At 44.3% G+C, this 22,551-nt stretch overlaps 1 protein-coding gene across 3 annotated transcripts in view; it reads left to right on the plus strand.

Moving 5' to 3' along the window:
- Positions 1-6,419: 6,419 nt before the first annotated feature.
- RFT1 (RFT1 homolog) overlaps positions 6,420-22,551 on the plus strand; it is a 48,338-nt gene continuing 32,206 nt past the window's right edge. For 2 of the 3 annotated variants that reach the window (XR_239403.5, XR_814548.4), the window contains exons 1-6: positions 6,420-6,505; positions 9,899-9,984; positions 11,688-11,804; positions 12,946-13,135; positions 14,148-14,249; positions 18,992-19,129. Coding sequence is in view for 1 of the 3 variants with exons in the window: in NM_001192031.1 (NP_001178960.1) it covers positions 6,443-6,505; positions 9,899-9,984; positions 11,688-11,804; positions 12,946-13,135; positions 14,148-14,249; positions 18,992-19,129 (696 nt within the window). In the remaining 2 variants the exon portion in view is untranslated. The remainder of the gene's footprint in view (positions 6,506-9,898; positions 9,985-11,687; positions 11,805-12,945; positions 13,136-14,147; positions 14,250-18,991; positions 19,130-22,551) is intronic. The other variant, NM_001192031.1, reaches the window with a different exon arrangement.

The following is a 22,551-nucleotide window of genomic DNA, read 5'->3' on the forward strand; positions in this document are numbered from 1 at the left end:
GTATATGGGACCATGCCTTGCTGTCCTGCCTTCACGCAGCTGAGGTCCAGGGCTCCACTTGCTGTATCTTCTGTTCTGCTTCCCCACCCACCAGCCACCTCCCTCTCTGTTCTGATGCCCCAGGAGTCTAACTGGCTTGGCAACAGCCCTGGCACTCCCTCCAGCTTTGTAATAAAATAGCCAGCTCAGGTCAACTTTCCCTGGCAGGGAGGCTACCTGGCACAAAGAGCAAAAGGGAGGGGGGAAACCTGGGGAAAGCTCCTTCAATGACAGCTAATTACAGCCTAGTGTTCTTCCAGGGGTCAGTTGTCCCCCAAACCAAGGGACCCCCAGGAAAGGACTCTTCTTATCACCATTATCATTAATCATTTTGGACCTTGCCATGAGCTAATAAATCTCATCTACCCTTAAACATTTTTTTAACTGAATTAAAAAATTATTTTATATATGCATTCATTCAATCGGTATTGAAATGTCCACTGCACGCTGGGCACCAGAGCTCAATGTTGATCACCAAGAGTTGCGAACGTTTTCTTTAAAAGGCCATATAATAAATATTTTCACTTTTTCAGGCCAAACTACTCTGCTACCGTAGTAGGACAGTAACTATAGACAACAAGTAAACAAATGGGTGGATGTGGTTGTGTTTCTATAAAACTTTATTTGTGGGGAAGGGCAAGATAGGGGTAGAGATTAAGAGGTACAAACTGCTATGCATAAAATAAATGAGCTAGGACTTCACTGGTAATCCAGTGGGTAAGAATCTGCCTTGCAATGTTGGGGACATGAGTTCGATCCCTTGTTGGGGAACTGAGGTCCTACATCCTTTGGAGCAACTAAGCCTATGGGCTTGAGAGCCCATGTGCCACATGATGCAATGAAGGCCCTTTATGCTGCAACTAAGACCTGAAACAGCCAAATAAATAAATAAATATTATAAAAATTAATGAGTTATAAGTATATATGAGAAGACAGGGAATATAGACAATATTTTATAATAATTATCAGTGAAATATAACCTTTAAAAATGTGAATCACTATATTATTCACCTGAAACTTATGTAATATTGTATGTCAACTATACCTCAATTAAAAAAATAATAATTTGAAAACACAATAGAAATGTACAACATGATACCAATTTTCTAATTAAAAAAGAAGCTTTATATGTAGACGCTGAAATCTGAATTTCATGAAATTTTCATGTGTCATGAAATAGTCTTCTTTTGATTTTTCCTAACCGTTTACAATTCTAAAAATTATTCTTAGCTTGCAGGTGGTATAAAATAGGCAATAGCCAACAGGTCTCAGCTCACCAGCCCTGAGCTTAGCCCTCTGCACAAGAACTATGGAGTGTGCCAGGCCCCATTGGTGCCAATACCTTTAACAGAGGGGAGGCCTTTGGAGCAGCTCAGTGCTGAGGCGGGGGAGAACTTCAAGCGCACTGCATCTCAGCCTCTGCAGCTCTCCCAGAGTCCTAATCTGTAACACCTACCCGATGAGTTGTTGAGAGAATGAAGGGGTTAGTGCATGCATGTATGGTGCTCCCATGAGCACCTGACATGGAGTTAGTGCTCAGCGCTCACTGACTCTCATCACAGTTCTTTCTCTCCCACACACCCTTGTACCAAACATGACTCCTGGCACCGAGCATCTGCTCAGTGCCTCCTTGCTAAATCCTATCCTCTGGAATGAGAGAAAAGGGCCTTTGACTCCCTGCCCAGAAGTGCCTTGGAGTCTGTACCTTGGACTCCTGGGAGTCTTTTCACTTTGGACTTACCTTGGAGAATTTCCTCCTTGGCTTCTGTGCCCCCAGTGAAATGATTCCCTAGTCACTCAGCCCACCCAGATGACCAGGGTTAGAGTATGTTGACATGAAGAGCTCTTGGCTGGTTGTGCTCCAAGGAGGAGCTGTGGAGGAGGCAGCTGCTTCGCTGGGGATAAAGGGAGCCAGGGCCTACCTCACCTTCCAGCCTAAGGTCTGAGGGGGTGGGCAGGCAGCCCAGGTCAAGGCCTTGGACATCTCAGCCCACAGGCCGAATAGCTCAACCCTTCAGCATTTTGCTCTCCTCTCCAAGTGGATGTCTAATTTGCTCTGCCTTCCAGAACAGCACTCCTCCCTTCCCTTCTAAGAGCCTCTATTACCTTATTTCATTTTTTCATAGCACTTCTTCCTTTGTGAAATTGTATTATTTGTTTACTAGGCTTTTTCCCCCCCAGTCTTCCTTCCACTAGAATTTAAGCTGCTGAAGGGCCAGACTTTTGTCTACTTTAATCCTTACACTTGCCATCACAAGACAGATAACATCCCCTATTTAATAGCTGAACATATTGAGGTTACCTGGTTCATGAGTGGCAGAATGAGGATTCAGGGCCAGCTCTGTCTAATAGTCAAAAGCTTACATTCTGAGTCTCTGCCATAAGACAGAGCTTGATTAACCTGGCAAGATGGGAGTTGGGGGGAGTGCACAGTCCTTGAGCCCCATAGTCTGTTCCCAGCAGCAGTAATAGGTCAGGAAGCACTCATGGGTGTACTAGGAACTTTCTCTGCCACTGCTTCAGGAGGCAAAGTCAAGTGGCCTTCATTCCTGCCTTCTTGGAGCCCATGGGATGTCTAGACATAGTCTAGTCTCTTCACTGCAAACCAGACTGTGCTAGGCTGCTAAGGCAGCAGCTTTACTGGAGATAAAGGGAGCCAGGGCCTACCTCACCTGCCAGCCTAAGGTCTGAGGGGGTGGGCAGGCAGCCTAGGTCAAGGCCTAGGTTACAAAGTGCTTTACAGGTGCTATCTTAATCTGCTTAGGCTGCTGTAATAGAATAACACAGACTGGGTGGTTTAAACAATAGGAATTTATTTCTTGCAGGCTGGGAAGTCTAAGATAAAGTGCTGGCTGGTTCAGTTCTTGGTAAGAGCCCTCTTCCTGGTTTGTAGCCAGCCTCCTTCTTGCTATATCCTCACAGGGCAGAGAGAGAGTTCCTCTCTCTTCTCTTCTTGGAAGGTCACTAACCCCATTCATGAGGGCTCCACTCTCATGACCTAAGAGCCTACCAAAGGCCACAGCTCCAATTACAACCACATTGGAAATTAGGGCTTCAACATATGAATTTGGGGATGACACATTCAATCCACAGGAGGTGCTAGTGTACTCACAAACAGTGGAGTCTGGGAGGGTATGTAGTGCCTCAAAGAGGGCATTTTGGGCAGAGATAGCAGCAGAACAAAGGCCCATTAGGGCCTGTAAGGGATCTGAAAGGATAGAAAGTTTCAGGCAAAGGGCAGTGATAGTGTGAAAGGTGGTTGAAAAGTAAGTTGGGGTCAAATCATCTAGGGCCTAAAAGAGAGAGACAGGACTTTCCATGGCCTGCATAGCAGATGATAGCATGGACAGAACCACTAATGACTGTGTTAGGCACTTTACGTTTTATGAAGCACTTCTCTGTTCTCACAACTGGTAGTATGTAGATAAGAGAGGCACGTTTAGGATCAGGACTCTGGGGTCTGCTCCACCCAGGTAGAAATTGTATATACATGAACAAGTCACTTCACATCTCCAGGTCTCACCTTATTCCTCTCTGACAAGAGGGTCCAGTATTCAGCACTTGAGAAAGGATTACACAAAATCACAGATGTGAAGATGTTGAACTTAACTTCTCGTCCTCAGTGTTTTTGCTGTAAAACTGGGACAGTCTTGTCCAATCTGATTCAGAGGACCATGGCCGTGATGTTGTAAGCGAAGGCCAAATTATCAGACTCTTTTCATGCAGGTCCTTGAATAGTTTGTTCCTTTTGGCACATGAAGCCAGGGAAGGTAGGGTTTCTTAGTGGATGGGCTGGGAGCTTTAGAGAAGGGGCTTTGGCTACTTTAACAGCGTCTCTTAGTATGGTCACAATATTTAATTTATTTCGGATGCATAGGGATAGCAAACACCCTCTTCCAACAACACAAGAGAAGACTCTACACATGGACATCACCAGATGGTCAACACCGAAATCAGATTGATTATATTCTTTGCAGCCAAAGATGGAGAAGCTCTATACAGTCAGCAAATACAAGACCGGGAGCTGACTCTGGCTCAGATCATGAACTCCTTATTGCCAAATTCAGACTTAAATTGAAGAAAGTAGGGAAAACCACTAGACCATTCAGGTATGACCTAAATCAAATCCTTTATGATTATACAGTGGAAGTGAGAAATAGATTTAAGGAACTAGATCTGATAGATAGAGTGCCTGATGAACTATGGACTGAGGTTCGTGACATTGTACAAGAGACAGGGATCAAGACCATCCCCATGGAAAAGAAATGCAAAAAAGCAAAATGGCTGTCTGGGGAGGCCTTACAAATAGCTGTGAAAAGAAGAGAAGCGAAAAGGAGAAAAGGAAAGATATAAGCATCTGAATGCAGAGTTCCAAAGAATAGCAAGAAGAGATAAGAAAGCCTTCCTCAGCGATCAATGCAAAGAAATAGAGGAAAACAACAGAATGGGAAAGACTAGAGATCTCTTCAAGAAAATTAGAGATACCAAGGGAACATTTCATGCAAAGACGGACTCGATAAAGGACAGAAATGGTATGGACCTAACAGAAGCAGAAGATATTAAGAAGAGATGGCAAGAATACACAGAAGAACTGTACAAAAAAGATCTTTACAACCAAGATAATCACGATGGTGTGATCACTGACCTAGAGCCAGACATCCTGGAAAGTGAAGTCAAGTGGGCCTTAGGAAGCATCATTACAAACAAAGCTAGTGGAGGTGATGGAATTCCAGTTGAGCTCTTTCAAATCCTGAAAGATGATGCTGTGAAAGTGCTGCACTCAGTATGCCAGCAAATTTGGAAAACTCAGCAGTGGCCACAGGACTGGAAAAGGTCAGTTTTCATTCCAATCCCAAAGAAAGGCAATGCCAAAGAATGCTCAAACTACCACACAATTGCACTCATCTCACATGCTAGTAAAGTAATGCTCAAAATTCTCCAAGCCAGGCTTCAGCAGTACGTGAACTGTGAACTTCCAGATGTCCAAGCTGCTTTTAGAAAAGGCAGAGGAACCAGAGATCAAATGGCCAACCTCTGCTGGATCATGGAAAAAGCAAGAGAGTTCCAGAAAAACATCTATTTCTGCTTTATTGACTATGCCAAAGCCTTTGACTGTGTGGATCACAATAAACTGTGGAAAATTCTGAAAGAGATGGGAATACCAGACCACCTGATCTGCCTCTTGAGAAATTGTATGCAGGTCAGGAAGCAACAGTTAGAACTGGACATGGAACAACAGACTGGTTCCAAATAGGAAAAGGAGTAGGTCAAGGCTGTATATTGTCACCCTGCTTATTTAACTTATATGCAGAGTACATCATGAGAAACGCTGGGCTGGAAGAAACACAAGCTGGAATCAAGATTGCCGGGAGATATATCAATAACCTCAGATATGCAGATGACATCACCCTTATGGCAGAAAGTGAAGAGGAACTAAAAAGCCTCTTGATGAAAGTGAAAGAGAAGAGTGAAAAAGTTGGCTTAAAGCTCAACATTCAGAAAATGAAGATCATGGCATCTGGTCCCCTCACTTCATGGGAAATAGGGAAACAGTGGAAACAGTGTCAGACTTTATTTTTTTGGGCTCCAAAATCACTGCAGATGGTGATTGTAGCCATGAAATTAAAAGACGCTTACTCCTTGGAAGGAAAGTTATGACCAACCTAGATAGCATATTCAAAAGCAGAGACATTACTTTGCCAACAAAGGACAGTCTAGTCAAGGCTATGGTTTTTCCAGTAGTCATGTATGGATGTGAGAGTTGGACTGTGAAGAAAGCTGAGCGCCGAAGAATTGATGCTTTTGAACTGTGGTGTTGGAGAAGACTCTTGAGAGTACCTTGGACTGCAAAGGAGATCCAACCAGTCCATTCTAAAGGAGATCGGTCCTGGGTGTTCTTTGGAAGGACTGATGCTAAAGCTGAAACTCCAGTACTTTGGCCACCTCATGCGAAGAGTTGACTCATTGGAAAAGACTCTGATGCTGGGAGGGATTGGGGGCAGGAGGAGAAGGGGACGACAGAGGATGAGATGGCTGGATGGCATCACCGACTCGATGGACGTGAGTCTGAGTGAACTCCGGGAGTTGGTGATGGACATGGAGGCCTGGCGTGCTGCGATTCATGGGGTCGCAAAGAGTCGGACACGACTGAGCGACTGAACTGAACTGAACTGAGGGATAGACACACAAACCACCCATTAACACAAACCTGAGCGGTGAGGCGGCGCAACTACACTGACGCAGCCCAACTCCCGCCCCCTTAAAGGGCCAGATCTTCCAGTGCCCCTCCTCCGCCGTACGAAAGCTGCTAATCAGCGAGCGAGTCACTCGGTGACGCCATCTTCTCGAGACGAAGTGGGTTGTCGGCGGCGTTTCCTGATGACAGAGCCCGTGCGCCGAGGCTATGGGCAGCCGGGAGGTGCTGGGCCAGGCGGCTCGGTTGGCCTCCTCAGGTCTGCTCCTTCAGGTACTCTGGGGGACCGGCCCCAGCCCGTCTTGCAGCCGGGGTTCACGGGGAGGCCCTCGGGCCCTTGAGAGCCTATTCCGGCTTGGACACAGCTAATATGGAGGGGTTTGGCGAGAGGCGGTGGCGCCTGAGAGGGGACACCTGGGCCCAGAGCTGGGAGACTGCAGACAAATCACTTTCCCCTTTGAGCATTCTTTTTCCCATATGGCAGTAGGGGAGGGATGCCTTGGGTGCTCTAGAATATATTTTTTTTAAGGCAGGGTTTTTTTGTTTGTTTGTTTATGTTTTTATCCATGTCCCACTCCTTACCTCAAACAATTTTTTTCAAACTTTAACCCCCACTGAGTTCAGAGAGACAGTATGGCATAGCTAAGAACAGGGACCTGGGTTTACACAGGCCTGATTTGGAATCTTGGTTCTATCATGTGCTTGCTGCATGACCCAAGACTCCTCCTCATAAAATGGGAGTAATAACAGTACCTAGGTCATAAGATTGCTGTGAGACTGGGTTGGGCTTGTATGGATAATTGTTACTTAACACAGTAGTATGTTGACTACATCTTCCTTCCGGCAGTATGACCATGGACAGATCACTTACTCTTCTTGGCCCTAATCTTTATCATCTGTCAGATGTGATACATGTCAGTTGATCCAAATGTTGTCGTAAAGATTCTTTTAACCCTAGAACCTGGTCATTCTAAGTCATTTAGCCATGAAGTCAGGTCATTCATGTGTTTCATTTTTTCTCTGTCTTGCCCTTGAGCCTTTCAACCCTTACTCACAAAAGCCCTGAATCTACTCTCCGCCTTATTTTAGTGAGGCAGCTTTTCACGTGGAGGTTGAGAGAAAGAATCAGGCAGACCAGGGCTCACGTTAGGGCCTTGCCACTTGGCTAAGTGCCTGCCTTTGGTGAAAATCTCTTGACTTCTACAGTCATCAGTTTCTCATCTTAAATGAGAATGATAATGCAACCTCATAATGTCATTAGGCATATTGTAAATACTTACTAAATGTTAGCTGTTTTTATTATGGTAATACGAACTTTTAAAGTGGTTATTGTAGGAGTGAAATGAGACGAGCTACGTAAGGCACGTAGAATTCCTTGCACAAATATGCACTTAGTTAGCTATTCATGTAACCCTAAATTAGGTGAATCCCAAGTTACTTAGTTGTTTTTCTTTTCTATTTCAGCACATTGATAGCTGTTTGAATTCAGTACTTTATCCATAATGTTGATTCTTCAACCTTTGACGATACCTTACTACTGAGATTGGCTTCATAAAAAGAAAACAAGTCATAGCAGAAAAGCCACTAGCCTAGGAGTCTGATAGCCTTAGCCATAAGGTCAGGCTGGGTCATTTGCTTTTCGTGTGGCAAAACCCTTTGATCTGAGACTTACTTGCTTCCTGTGCATTTACCTGGTTGCTTTTAGGGTTCAGCTAATTAACAGGTGTGAAAGGGCTTTTTAGAAAAAACTATCAAGTCCTTTACAAAGTTAAATGAAGACTATGTTGCTAAGAAGGGCCACAATATGGAGCAAATATGGGGAATGTGAACAACCTTACAGCTTCATTAGCTCAAACCTTAACTTAAGCCAATTAAGTATGGATATGGCCTGAGACATTAAGTTTATTAGCAACAATAACTTTGAAGTTAACATAAATGTGTTTATGTGGTTATTTATTTTTTTGGTCACAGCATGTGGGATCTTAGTTCTCCAACCAAGGATGGAAGCCACATGCCTTGCACTGGTAGTGTTGCGTCTTAACCACTGGACCACCAAGGAAGTCTGTGTGTGTGTGTGTGTGTGTGTGTGTGTGTGTAGTAGCCATAATGTTTAGGTTTTTTGGAGTGTTTTAATTCAATCTTGTGTGCCTTTTCAAATTACAGTGCAGGCACTTGAGGTACAGTAGTTTTGCAATTACACTCTATTCTGCAAGAATTTGAGAGTTTATTGCCTGTCTTCACTCTGAGCCAGCCATAGTGAAATTATTAATTCCTTTTATTGTATGCATTTTTCAAAAATGCTTTCACTTCTATGGTGTTGTTTGGTCCTTGTTGTCAACTCTGTGAGACAGATAGCCTCATTTGATGGGGATGAAAATTGAGGCTTACAAAAATTCAAAGACAAGTTTAGCTAAATGGTGAGTTGAGATGCTGAGCTGAGAAAACTTTTTCTGTTAAGAGCTACATGAATTTGTTTCAAATCTCTAAAACTGAATACAGAATTTGGTGTCTTATGTATGTACCTGCATCTTTCTCAGGAGAGGCTACCGAGCTTTCCTGAGATTTTCAGAAGGTCATCTTGGACTCCATAAAGATTAACATTGTGATGTCTTGGCTTTGGAGACCTTGCTGCTTTGTGACACTTTGGGGACCATGTTAGACTGCAGTGTCCCTTTTGGTCATACCTTTTCCCAGAGATATACTGTGGGAAATATCACTGTGGTCCATTGGCATACTTCAGTTGAATCTTCCAGATAATAACTGTTCATGTGTAACTCAGAGTGCTTGACACAGAAGTGATCTGTCATTTGCATCATTTGCACTGGAGTGCCCTTGAGTTACACCTGTGGTGCTGCGAGGTTGCAGAGGGGGTGTCACTTAATGAGGCTTGCACCCCAGCCATTATCCTCATTTGGCAACCTCATTTAATCACAACCTGTTTTTCTCTGTCTCATGGGAAGAATTCTTTGTTCAGGTGGTTTTTTTGAATTGAGAGGCTTGAAAATCTTGGGGCATTTCCTTTTCCAATGGCATTAGCTAGACTGTTTTCCTTTTCCCTCTGTTTTATATTATTGCAGTTGTTTAAAAAATATTTCATCTCTCTGGAAAGTGGCGAATATTCAGTAAATGCATATAGCCTTTTCTGCTTCCTAATTGACAAAACTAAGGTTGAAAGAGATTCAACGTCAGTATCAGATCCTTAGGTATTACTAAGCAGAAAAGAAGGAGACATTAGATGCCATGATTCCTGCTAAGTCTGCTATATCATGCAGACTTCCACTTGCTAAGCGCATGCTCTTTCTAAATAGGTTGGAGTGAGGGCCATTGTGAAGCACTAACTAGAATTCCCTTTTTGCCCACTGGAGTGCCTGACTTTGAACCTGAAGAAATTCAGTGAATCTGTCACGGCTTCCCTCTTCTTATCAGTAAACTAGGGAGACTTCCAAGCACCTTGGGTTCTTTGACCATTGCACAGGAGTGCCAAGAGACCCCAAGGAATGAGATTTCAGAAGCAGTACAGACCGCTTGAACATTTTAGAAAGAATCTCTCTGACAAAGCCTCTTATGTCATTACATTAAGAAGAACAGCCATCTTGTGTTCATTTCAGCAAAGTAAACCTTCCTAATATAGTTTATTCTTATGTATTTGTCTTCTTTTTTTGGTAGGTGTTGTTTCGATTAATCACCTTTGTCTTGAATGCGTTTATTCTTCGCTTCCTATCGAAGGAAATCGTTGGCATAGTGAATGTCAGGTAAGAAGGAGTGTACCCTGGCGTTGTCCACAGCTCACATCCCAAGTTGGGTTTTCTTCAAACTGTACCTGTGTGTCACCCTCAGATTCTAGAAGCCTGGACCTTTACCGGAAGCAGAGTGTTTTAGCAGTGGGCAGAAGAGGAGCGTGCGGGGTTTGGGGGATGAGCGGGCGATGTTGCTTTTAATGGACCCATGGTGTGTTTTCCATTAGCTGCCTCCAAATGCACATTTCTCTGCCAGCTCTTCCGCTGTGCCTGCTCTTAGAACCCAGGAGAGGAGTGGGAGTAATTCACTGCAAACTCCAACTCAGGTATAATCCTGTGTTCTTGTCCTGCTGACAGCAAAGGAAGCAGGAGTTCTGCAGATCGTGAAGATGTGCTTTGTAATTGCAGGGCCAGAGCAGCCACCTTCCCTCCCTCCTTAGTGAATTTTATAATTGGAAAGTGGCAGTGGGATGAGAACTGAGTCCTTGTCATCAGTTCCTCGGAGGCTCTTAGAAAGCCAGCTTGCTTTGTCTTTTAGATTCTGTTTCTTCTACTCTCCTCCTGTCTGTTCATGGACACCCACACATATTCTGTCTTCACAAATGACACAAAAGTATATGAAGCGATGTGCGTGCTCAGTATATCTCAGGTTCTCAGGTGTGTCTTCACATTCTGGTAAACAAGACAGTATGTTCCAGACAGCATTTTGCATCTATAATAATACTTCCTGAACATATGCTCTTGGTGCTGTTCTCGGAGCTTTAATGAATGCTCTCAAACTTTGGTGGGCAAAGGAATCCTCTGGTGAGCTTTGCACTAGGTGGGGCTGAGGAGGTGCCTGGGAACTGCACTTTGACAGTTTTTTCAGGTGATTTTGAAGTAGGGGCCATACTTTGAGAAATGCTGAGGTAAAAACAGGAAGGAAGAGGGCCAAGGTCTCTCATGTACTCAGACTTTAAAGCAGTTTGGGCCTCTGCCCAGCTGGCCTTCCCGATTGCCAGATCCCTGCACCGACAGCCCTTGTCTGGCCTGTCCACCTGCTTAAGTTACGGTTCAGTCTCATCTGGGCTGACGCACTGAGTTGCAGGATGGTCCTTGGGCAACCTCAGGTACCTTTGCCCTGGGCCGTCCCCACTCTGGCTTCATCCAGGTCACTGCCTGCTGAGGAAAGGGCACCATAGCTACTCTTTGCTAAGGTGCAGGAGGATCCACCTAGGTGCTGCCCTCCAGGAACGATGCAGACAGGCCTTGCTCCTCTGGGTTACAGCAGCCCCAGTCATGGCTGCCAACCTCGTTGCCTGCATTGAGATTGTCCAGGAGAGCCTTAACTTCTTTCACAGGGGCCATTAGGTCACCAGTGTCAGGGTGGCCAGGAGGCCCTCTGTGTGGGGTCATATCTTGTCCTTTTTTCCTCCTTATGGTCAGAGCCACACCTCTGCATAGGCACAAAGGCTGCAGCCTGGGGGGCCGCTATGGCAGTTTCTCTCCTGGGCATAACTCTCTGTGGGCACACACTCATATGTCCCTTATTGGGTTCGTAACTCTGTTACTGTGTGGGTCCAATTAGTTGGGGAAGGGGCTTCTGTAAGAAGCCATTGCTCCTTCATATCACCACCAAGATAACTGAGACCTTTCCTCCTCCCGGTTGCTGGAAAATCCCCGAAGTTGTCTCTATGAAAAAACTACACATCCTATTGATTTCTGCTTTTCCTTGATAGGCTAACACTGCTTTACTCGACCACCATCTTCCTGGCCAGAGAGGCCTTCCGTAGAGCATGTCTGAGTGGGGCCGCCCAGCGAGACTGGAGCCAGACTCTCAACCTCCTGTGGCTCACGTGAGTTGTGCTTTGGCCGCAGACAGTTTCACGGAGGCAAGTGTAGTAAGTGTGAGAAGTTAAATAGATTTCTTGCCTAAAGCTGAATAGTCTCCAGCTTGGGTTTTGCAATGGACTTCTGGGCCATTGGCATGGGGCAGGAAGTGGAGGACGTCTGTGTGAAGGAGCTTCCCTGGCTGTTTCTCTCAGGACAGTCAGGAGCCAGGAGAAGGCTTTGGGTGGGGGTTTCTATGCCACGTTTCTAGCCCCATTTCTACCCGCTTCAGCCTCAGAAACAACAGAGGTTGTTTCTGCTTTTTTGATTCCCACTGAGCCTGTGCCATCTTTTTTATTCCTAACCATTTCTCTTTACAGTGTTTTCTGATCTTTTAACAGCCACTTATTATTTTTTGAAAGCCTTTGAATTGTTTCTTTGTATCTTTCCTCTATTTTGTTTTGTTGATTTCACTTCTGAGCCTTTTAGACTATTCTTGAGGACCAAGTATATCAGCTAAAAATTGTAATGGCTCTTCTGCAGTTTAGATCCTGCCGGGAGGGCTGGTGGTTCAAATGGTTTCCCAGTCCTTCCCTTGCATAACTCTTTATTACCTCATGGAGGTGACTGTTGTAAGGGCTGGTAGGTGATTAGTTTATTAGAGGAATGACTGTTAGCCACCCAGTCACGCTGAAGAGCCTTCTGGTCACACCTGAAGGGAGACTGTGCACTGGACTACCAGTTATTTGAAGTGTAAGACCAGCTCTATACCATCCTTTAGTCATTCTAAGTGAAAACAGCAGGCGCTTCTGGGAGTTGTAAGTCAGTGTAACACAGTGGGTAGGAGCAGGCTTTGGAGTTAGGTCGGGATCGAGTCCTTCTTCTGCCCGTGACTAGCCGTTTAATAAGACCTTGGCCGAACTACCCAGTGCCTGTCAGCCTTAGTTTCTTCATCTTTGAGTGGGGGTAATGACAGAGTAATATGTGAGGACTCAGAGAGATGAACGGGCTGAATCATAGTGCCTGGCATGTGGTAAGTGCCGGAATAAGTGGTAGCTGTTTTTATCATGACTATATTTCTTTTCTGTTCAGTGTTACTATTTTAATATATATTTATTTTTATTGTTATATTTAGCATATTAAAAGACATTTTTTTCCCTTTTCTAGAGTCCCTCTGGGTGTGTTTTGGTCCTTGTTCCTGGGCTGGGTCTGGCTACAGTTGCTCGAAGTGCCTGATCCTCACGTCGTCCCCCACTATGGAACTGGAGTGGTGGTGTTTGGCTTCTCAGCAGTGGTGGAACTTCTGGGAGAGCCCTTCTGGGTCTTGGCACAAGCACACATGTTTGTCAAGCTCAAGGTCAGTGTGCTTTCTGCTGTGAATGAGAAATGAGAAGAATAAACGAAAGAGTGGTGTTTTAAAAATGTTTTTATAAGAGAGAATGCTCTTCAAATTTCCATGTAAAATATATTTGAAAAAAGGTAACATGATCAGTTTAGTTCATTCACTTGAGATTTGTCAGATGGGCTTGGTTGAAATTTAACTCTGCTGCACTATTAATGAAGAACAGGTTTGCTAATAGAGAAGTTACTAGTTTAAATAAGAATTTAAGAGGGCCATAGAGGTTTTTCAGGTTTTCCTAGTGATTCTATTTAATTGTATAATAATATTAACTTTTCATCTTTTAAAGTGTATTATTTGATACATACAAAACATTTTAGTATATAGTATATAAATCTTAAAGATCCTTGAACCTACTACCCAACCCAAGAAATAAAGCAGTATTTTTTTTTTTTTTAATTAAAAAAATTTTTAATGTGGACCGTTTTTGGTTTTGGGTAGCCATTCCCTTCTATAGGGTGTCTTCCCAAACCACTGATCGAACACAGGTCTCCTGCACTGCAGGCAGATTCTTTACTGTCTGAACCACCACCAGGGAAGCTATACATACAAAACAACATAGTATATAGCATATATATAAATCTTAAAGATCCATGAACCTACTACTCAACCCAAGAAATAGAGCAGTATTTTTTTTTAATTACAAAAATTTTTAATGTGGACCATTTTTAAAGTCTTTATTGAATTTGTTAAAGTTTTGCTTCTGTTTTATGTTTGGTTTTTTGGCCAAAAGGCATGTGGGATCTTAGCTCCCCTACTAGGGATCAAACCCACTGCATTGGAAGGTGAATCCTTAATCACTGAACTGCCAGGGAAGTCCCAAAGTAGAACATTATAAATACTGTGTCCAACCATATTACCCACCCACCCCTACCACCAGGGTAACCATTATCCAAGATTGTCTGGGATTCCTTTGCCTCTTTAGTTTTAATAATGTCTCTAAAGTATACCCTTCACTATGGGTTTGCAGGTGATTGCTGAGAGCCTGTCAGTAATCCTCAAGAGTGTCCTGACAGCCCTTCTTGTGCTGTGGTTGCCTCACTGGGGGCTGTACATTTTCTCTTTGGCCCAGGTAAGAGTTATGACTTTTAAATTAACTTCTGTATAATCTCGGTTTCTCCATCTGTTTTTTACTTCTTGTTCTTGTTACTGCATGGTTTACATTTGCAGTATTCATGCATGTGGAGAAGGCTGTAAGTTCTAGGAAGATGGTCTTGGCACTGCTTCTCCTCTGGCTGCCACGTCTGTCCAAGGCCACATGTCCCCACTGTGAGGGGAACATGAAAGCTTGTTCTCATACATGAAAGCTTCTTTAGATCTTCTGTGGGCAAGCCTGTATCAAACTGGTCTTTGATTGTCTGACAGTCTTCTGGAGGAGAAAAAAAGCAGCAAGGGGGTGGGGTAGGAATCAAATTGTCTGTTATTTTCCCTGAATTTCAATCGTTTTCAGAATAGCTGGAATCTCTGACAAGCCTCTTTTAAACTTAGATTGAAATCTCTCCTAATTCAGAGGGCGTGAATCAAGTCATAGGAGGTATGTTTTCAGTTTTAGCAGTTTTGGCTTCAATTCTATCCCATTCTCTAGTTCTAATTCATCTTTCTAGTTCTATTAAATATATAACTTACTTGTTGTTGTTGTTGTTGAGTTGTTTTTGTTGTTTAGTCACTAAGTCATGTCCCTGACTCTTTGTGACCCCATGGACTGTAGCCTGCCAGGCTCCTCTGTCCATGGAATTTTCCAGGCAAGAATACTGGGGTGGGTTGCTATTTCCTTCTCCGGGGGATCTTCAGGACCCAGAGATCGAACCCATATCTCCTGCTTGGCAGGTGGATTCTTTACCACTGAGACACCTGGGAAGCCCCCCATAGCTAGACTATAGGTGCTAATTTAAAAAATGAAACCTAAGATCAAATAGTTATCAGACCATCTCATAGTTGAAATTAATTTGTAATTGTTCTTAATATATTGGAAAGCAAGTTAAAATTCTTAGTAATGATTTATGTGAAAATGTTTTCCTGTGTCCTAGGCAAAAACTGCTGCTATTTCTGTGAAACATAGAAGAGCTAGATTTAAAATTGTAGATTAAGAATGAGAATTGCTTCCTAAAAGCAGCTTGCAACAATTGCATGTTTTAGAAATGTTACTTCTGATTATTTTGCCACAGTTTATTAGATCTAGAACTGCCATTCTCAGTGTTCATCATTGTTTGTGATGTACTCTCCCTAATAGGATTGGAGGGTCATAGAGATGCCCAGTTATTGGTTGACTCTTCTTGGGAAAGGTACTTGCATTATGATTTTCTGATTGTTGTAGCTCCCACCCAGGGTACGTCATAGATCATAGGTCAGCTAGGCCAGTTCTGAGTTTGAGTTTTATTGGCATCCTTATCATAAGACTTGTGGAAGTTCTTCTCTGGGACATTGTCTGTCAGTCTCTGTGGGAGAGGTTGAAGAGCTAACAGCATCTCATATCAGCAGGGGAGCCCCACCTATGGCACTGGGATTCCCCTTTCTCCAGCTTGCCTCCCGGTTCCTCCTGAAGCAGGTCCCTCAACCCTTGGCATCATGACTCAAATAAAAAGAGTCAGTCTAGAATGATAAAGCGGAGAAGGCAATGGCACCCCACTCCAGTACGCTTGCCTGGAAAATCCCATGGATGGAGGAGCCTGGAAGGCTGCAGTCCATGGGGTCGCTGAGAGTTGGACATGACTGAGCGACTTCACTTTCACTTTACTTTCATGCATTGGAGAAGGAAATGGCAACCCACTCCAGTGCTCTTGCCTGGAGAATCCCAGGGACTCGGGAGCCTGGTGGGCTGCTGTCTATAGGGTCACACAGAGTTGGACACAACTGAAGCGACTTAGCCTAGCCAGCCAGAATGATAAAGAACTCTCACAATTCAATAACAAAAGACAAACCACCCAAGAAGTGGCTCAAGGACTTGAATAGATATTTCTCCAAAGAAGATATATAAATAAGCCCGTGAAAAGATGCTCAGCATCATTAGTCATTGCTGCTGCTGCTGCTAATTCACTTCAGTCATGTCCGACTCTGTGCGACCCCAGAGACGGCAGCCCACCAGACTCCCCCGTCCCTGGGATTCTCCAGGCAAGAACACTGGAGTGGGTTGCCATTTCCTCCTCCAATGCATGAAAGTGAAAAGTGAAAGTGAAGTCGCTCACTTGTGTCTGACTCCTAGCGACCCCATGGACTGCAGCCCACCAGGCCCCTCCGTCCATGGGATTTTCCAGGCAAGAGTACTGGAGTGGGTTGCCATTGCCTTCTCCATCATTAGTCATTAGGCAGATGTAAATCAAAACCACGATGAGATACTGTTTTGCACCCTCTAGGATGGCAGTTATCAAAAAGATAGGAAATAGCAAATGTTGTTGAAGATATGGAGAAATTGGAATACTCATACATTGCTGGTGGAAATGTAACATGGTGCAGCTGCTTTAGAAAACAATTTAGCAGTTCCCCAAAATGTTAAATATAGAACTGCCACATAATCTGGCAATTCTAGTCCTAGATATATAACCCAAAAGAATTGAAGACAGGTGATCAAACAAAAATTTGTATACAGATGTCTGTAGTAATACTATTCACAATAGTCAAAAGGTGGAAGCAACCAAATGTTCATCAGTTGATGAATGGATAAACAAAACATGGTATATCTATAGAGTATTATTCAGCCGTAAAAATGAAATACTGATATGTGCTACGATGTAAATGAACCTTGAAAGCATTATGCTACGAATATATATGGAATTTAGAAAGATGGTAACAATAACCCTGTATGCTGCTGCTAAGTCGCTTCAGTCGTGTCCGACTCTGTGCGACCCCATAGATGGCAGTCCACCAGGCTCCTCCGTCCTGGGATTCTCCAGGCAAGAATACTGGATACTCTGTATACGAGGCAGCAAAACAGACACTGATGTATAGAACAGTCTTTTGGACTCTGTTGGAGAGGGAGAGGGTGGGATGATTTGGGAGAATGGCACTGAAACATGTATAATATCATATATGAAACGAGTCGCCAGTCCAGGTTTGATGCACGATACTGGATGCCTGGGGCTGGTGCACTGGGACGACCCAGAGGGATGGTACGGGGAGGGAGGAGGGTTCAGGATGGGGAACACGTATATACCTGTGGTGGATTCATGTTGATATATGGCAAAACCAATACAATATTGTAAAGTTAAAAAAAAAAAGCATTATGCTAAGTGAAAGAAACCAGGCAGTAAAGGCCACCCATTATATGATTCCATTAATATGTAATGTCCAGAGTAAGTCCATAGAGACAGAAAGCAGATTAGTGGTTATCAGGGGATGGAAGAATGGAGAGTGACTGCTTAATGGGCCAAGAATTTCCTTTTAGAGTGATGAAAAATGTTCTGGAATTAGATAGTGGTGGTGGTTATACAACATTGTGAATGTACTAAAAACCACTGCATTGTATGCTGTAAAATGATTAAAATGGTCAATGTTATGTGAATTTTTCCTCAATTAAAAGGGGTGGCAGGGATCCTATAGTTAGGATACTCTGTGAAGAGACTGTTGCTCCTCCCCAGGCTCTGGTCAGCGGGAAGGTGACAGAGGCAGGAAAGGGGGCTGGAAAAGGTGCTTGTTACAGAGGACATTGGCATTAGATGGCGTGGCTCCCACAGCACTGCTTGTGTCTTAAAGGGTTTGAGGCATGAAAGAAGGATGGCAGGTGGAAGGTCTGTCCTCAGGCGTGGATGGGTTTGGAAAGCAGAGGGCTTACACCTGCTAAATCCAAACTCCTCTTAGTCCTTGATGTGTGCCTTTTTTACACGATAAGCCTTGATATTTCCAGATTGAAAGTGGTGCCTGGAGATCCCAGTCCTTCTTGAGCTACTGTGCAGTGCTGTTCTCAGGGTGAGAGTGAAGAAGGGAACTTGTAAAAAGGGGTTCTTGGGATACTTCTCCCCAACCTGCAGACAAAACCCCAGGCTGCTGCTCCTCACCAGAAGCCATCTTTCTGTCTCAGATGGGAAGAGGGAGGAGTTGTGGGGCCTTTTATCTCCTCTTCCCTCCCAGTCCTGTGGTAGCTCTTGCTCTGTCCATGCGCTGGGCAGAGAGGAGAGCCAGCAGCTCAATTCTGCTTTTTAATCATAATGTCACAGGTTTCCAGGGTTCGTGGAAAATCCTCAGCCCTAGATGATGGCACATCCCTGGATATTAGCACAGCCAGGACACGTGGATCCTCACGGTGTGCTGTCTAGGTGGGAAAGCCGTCCCTTTGGCCAGATACAAGTCTCTAAGAATGTATCTGACGTTGCTGCGTGGTTGCCCTAGTGGGTGTCTGTCATGGAAGTTATGTTCTGCCTGCCTGGAAGAACTATTCTCCCAGTCAGGTGGAGTGTTGTGATGCCTTCCCCAGAGATGCTGCAGTGGAGCTGAGTGTTAGTGACTAGTACTGTTGACTAGTACTGTTTTCCAGAAGGTGAGTCATTGCTCAATAGAAAGTACAGTTAATTAAGACAGTTCTATTTCTTGACTGGCCTTTAAGGTCAAATCTAGAGGCACATCTTAGTTATGGTGGTCGTGGTGGTGGTTTAGTTGCTGAGTTTGTAGCCCGCCAGATTCCTCTGTCCATGTGATTTCCCAGGCAAGAATCCTGGAGTAGGTTGCCATTTCCTTCTCCAGGAGATTTTTAGGACCCAGAGATTGAACCCTCATCTCCTGCATTGGCAGGTGGATTCTTTACCAGTGAGCCACCCGGAAAACCCCTTCTTAATTATGCTTACATTAAAACAGTGTAATTAAAACCCACTGTTTTCTTTGTTTCAGCTTTTCTATACTACACTTCTGGTGCTCTGCTATGTTATTTACTTTGCAAAGGTATTGGGCTCCCCAGAATCAGCCAAGCAACAAGCTCTTCCTGTCTCCCGCATGACAGATCTGTTACCCAGTATGACAAGAAGTAGAGTAAGTAATGTATTTTGTCTCTTATCATTTTAATCACAGATGCTGGTTATCCTTGAGGGAAAGAAATGACAATTTATTGTTTATAGTTACAGTAACAAAGATAATTTGATAACTCACGTTTATGAAGTGCCTGTTATGTGCTCAGCCAAGGTTTCTAAATCTTGGCACTAATGACAGTTTGTGTTGCATGATTTTTTTTTTTAATTAAAAAAAGCTTTTATTGAAATGTAGATAATTTATAACGTTGTGTTAGTTTCAGGTGTACGGTACAGTGATTCAGTTATAGATACATAATGTATATGTGCACATATATATATATTTGTTGTTTAGTTGCTAAGTCGTGTCCAACTCTTTTGTGGCCCCATGGACTGTAGCCCGCCAGGCCTCTCTGTCTCTGGGATTTGGAGTGGGTTGCCATTTCATTCTCCAGGGTGGGCCACATAATTTTTGTTGTGGGGGCTGTCCTTTGCGTTGTAGGATGTATAGCGGCGTTCTGGATCTTTACCCACTAGATGCCAGTAACTACCACCCCTCAGTTGTAACAAGCAAAAATATCTCCAGATGCTCCCCTGGGGGGCAAAATTGCCCCCAGATGAGAAACCCTCTGCCACTCCCTGTGCCAGATGATTTACATACTGTATTTAATGGTTACAGCAACTCTTTGGGGCTGACATTATTAGAGCTGAGGCTTAGCAACTAAATACCTGCCCGGGCTGGGGGTCAGAGTGAGGCCAGGAGCCGGATAGGCGTGACTCGAAGCAGAGCGCAGGCTCTCACCCAACGCTCGAGCTCTGTTTTGCTGCCGTCTCTTGGTTTTTCCGGGCCTGACCTCCAGCACGGGCAGTCTGGAGGTGCTGATATAACCGAAGGCCCCTGCAGGGTTCCTTTGTCTAGTGTCAGGCCACTCTCTCAGATGATCCGCTTCCCCAGGTACACAGTTGAGGCTTCCAGAGGCTGATGGGTGGGAGGGAGGCATAATCTCTTTCTACTCAACACTTCAACTCTCGGTCCATTTGACTTTTATCTCCCGACTCTTGTGGGGTCAGAGCTAGAGTCTCCGGCCCAGGAGTCACGCCTGTGGTGTTTTACCACACTGCATCTGTGTGGTGGCTCTGTGACCTGCTCTGTCTGGGCTGATCCACTTTCTCTTTTTCTCGTACTTGTTTGTTCGCTGGAGGTGGTTCACTGAGTTGAGGTAAGGCTTCAGCTGGGCTTCTCCTTAAAGCTCTTCCATGATTACTTGAAAAATGTAATAAAGTATTTGGAATTCAAGTCTCAGAATGTTAGGAATCTTGTTGTACAACTTTTCAAGAAAAACCAGATCTGATGTAACAAAGCCATGTATGTTCTTGTTAGAAGAGAGCTCTCCATTCTGATCTTACCTTTCGCCTAAATCAGCATCACAGTTTTTGGATGCCATGGTGCCTTATCTGTAGGCTTAGTGGATCAGGACTCCAGATCTCTTCTCTTACCTGGAGCTCCCTGCCCACAGAGCGCATCTGAGAGTACAGAAAAGTTCCTCTCCTCGAGTATTCCCCAGGGCCCACCTGTACCAGGCCTGGCCAACTTGTCGTATAGGGCCAGTGCCTGTGCCCAGCAGTATTTTCAAGTGCAGCTTTTGCACTGTTAATACAGGCAGAGAGAAAAGAGGAAGAGTCGGACAAGTGTGTACTTAACCCTGTAATGGGCTCAGAACTCTGACCTTCAGTTTCCTTATATAGCAAATGGGCATAATGAATTGTTCAGTCGCTAAGGCGTGTCCAACTCAGCGACCCCATGGACTGCAGCACACGAGGCTCCCCTGTCCTTCACTAAGTAAGAGTACCTCCCTCCTAAGGTGGTTGTGAGAGCCAGATGAGACGGGGCACGTAAGGTGCTTAATGCTGTGGCCTGGCACGAGTGCTCATCCATAAATGACAGCCCACACCGTCACCAGCACCTCACTGCTGCGCTCAGAGCTGGAGTAGCTCCGCTGGAGCATCCTAGCCAGGCGGACACTGTTGACTGCTGAGAGTTCAGCGGCTTCATCTGTCCACCTGTCACGAAAGTACCCGTGCTCATACTGTTAGAGGCATGAGCATGAGAAGGTCGAGTGTACCTTCAATCTGTGGCAGCAGTCCTCCTGACAGAGCCCAGCCCCTGCTTGGGTGCTCTCTGGGATACAAACACATAGGACGGTGACTGCTTAGCTTCAAGGAGCTTCCTGTTCATTTGGGAGGCAGTAGGTCTCCAGATCTCTGAGTTCTCACTTAAAAAAAAAAAATTATTTATTTGACTGTCTCAGGTCTTAGTTACAGCATGCAAATTAGTTCCCTGACCAGAGATGGAACCCAGGGCCCCTGCATTGGGAGCATGATGTCTTAGCCACTGGACCTCCAGGACAGTCCCAGGGGTCCTCACTTTTAAGGTGAGATTATTGGTCTACACGACCCCTGAGGCCCCTGTTAAAGACTTACAGAGTTCTGTGGAAGTATTTGAACTTTGTCAAAGAATTGTTTGTAATAACTGCCATTGACTGCATACTTACTCTGTGCCTGGCCTTAGGCTAAGCACTTGGACTTCTGTCCTTAAACCTCATAGTAACCCTATGAGGTAAATACTGTTGTCTCCCAATTCACAGATGAGAAAACAGGTTCAGAGGAGTTAGGTGATCCACCCCAAATCACACAGCTGGCTTTGGGCCCACTTCTTTCTAACTTTTGTTTGTGAAAAAAACCTTAGTCTGTGTGTTTAATCTCTATGCTCTGAATTCGTCCAAAAGAAATTAGCTTATTGCCCAAAGTAATTATTTGTTTTACTTAAAGATTGGGAGGCTCCAGGTAGAGCAATTCATTATTTAAGTGTTTTTTGTTTGTTTGTTTTTTGTTTTTTTTTAAGAAAAGAAGTGAGCTGAATGTGAATGCAGTGGGTGCCTACACCAGCCTAACTTGACTCTCTGGAGCAGCTTTCTGTCCTGGGGGCTCCTTTGTACAAAACTGGTCAAACAAATTACATTTACTGTCAACTTGACCAAATTAGGAGATTTCTTTCCTCCTCTTATAGAATTTCATCTTCTTTAAAGATATTTATTTAGCCTTGAAATAATGACACTTCAAATAATGGCTGCCGTTTACATCTTTTGTACTCTTTGATACTTCTGAGTGGTTTAATATGCAAGATCAGCTAGTATTCAGGTAAAGCTGAGGAATTTAACACAGCTGTCATGTACTGAGCAGCATCTGTGTTAAGCACTGTACCAGGTACCCTGGGTGGGGTCCCTGCGCTCAGAATTTGCACTGAAGTCCTGAGATAGGACTTCCTATCCCATTTTGTAGGTGAGAAAACTGAGGCTTAGCAAAGTTAAATATCTTGCCCATGGCCTTTGTACTCCGTAAGTCAGGAGCTGTAGGGAATTCCCTGGCAGTCTGGTAGGTAGGACTCAG

Source organism: Bos taurus, chromosome 22 (genome assembly GCF_002263795.3).
Source record: "Bos taurus isolate L1 Dominette 01449 registration number 42190680 breed Hereford chromosome 22, ARS-UCD2.0, whole genome shotgun sequence".
Taxonomy (NCBI): Eukaryota; Metazoa; Chordata; class Mammalia; order Artiodactyla; family Bovidae; genus Bos; species Bos taurus.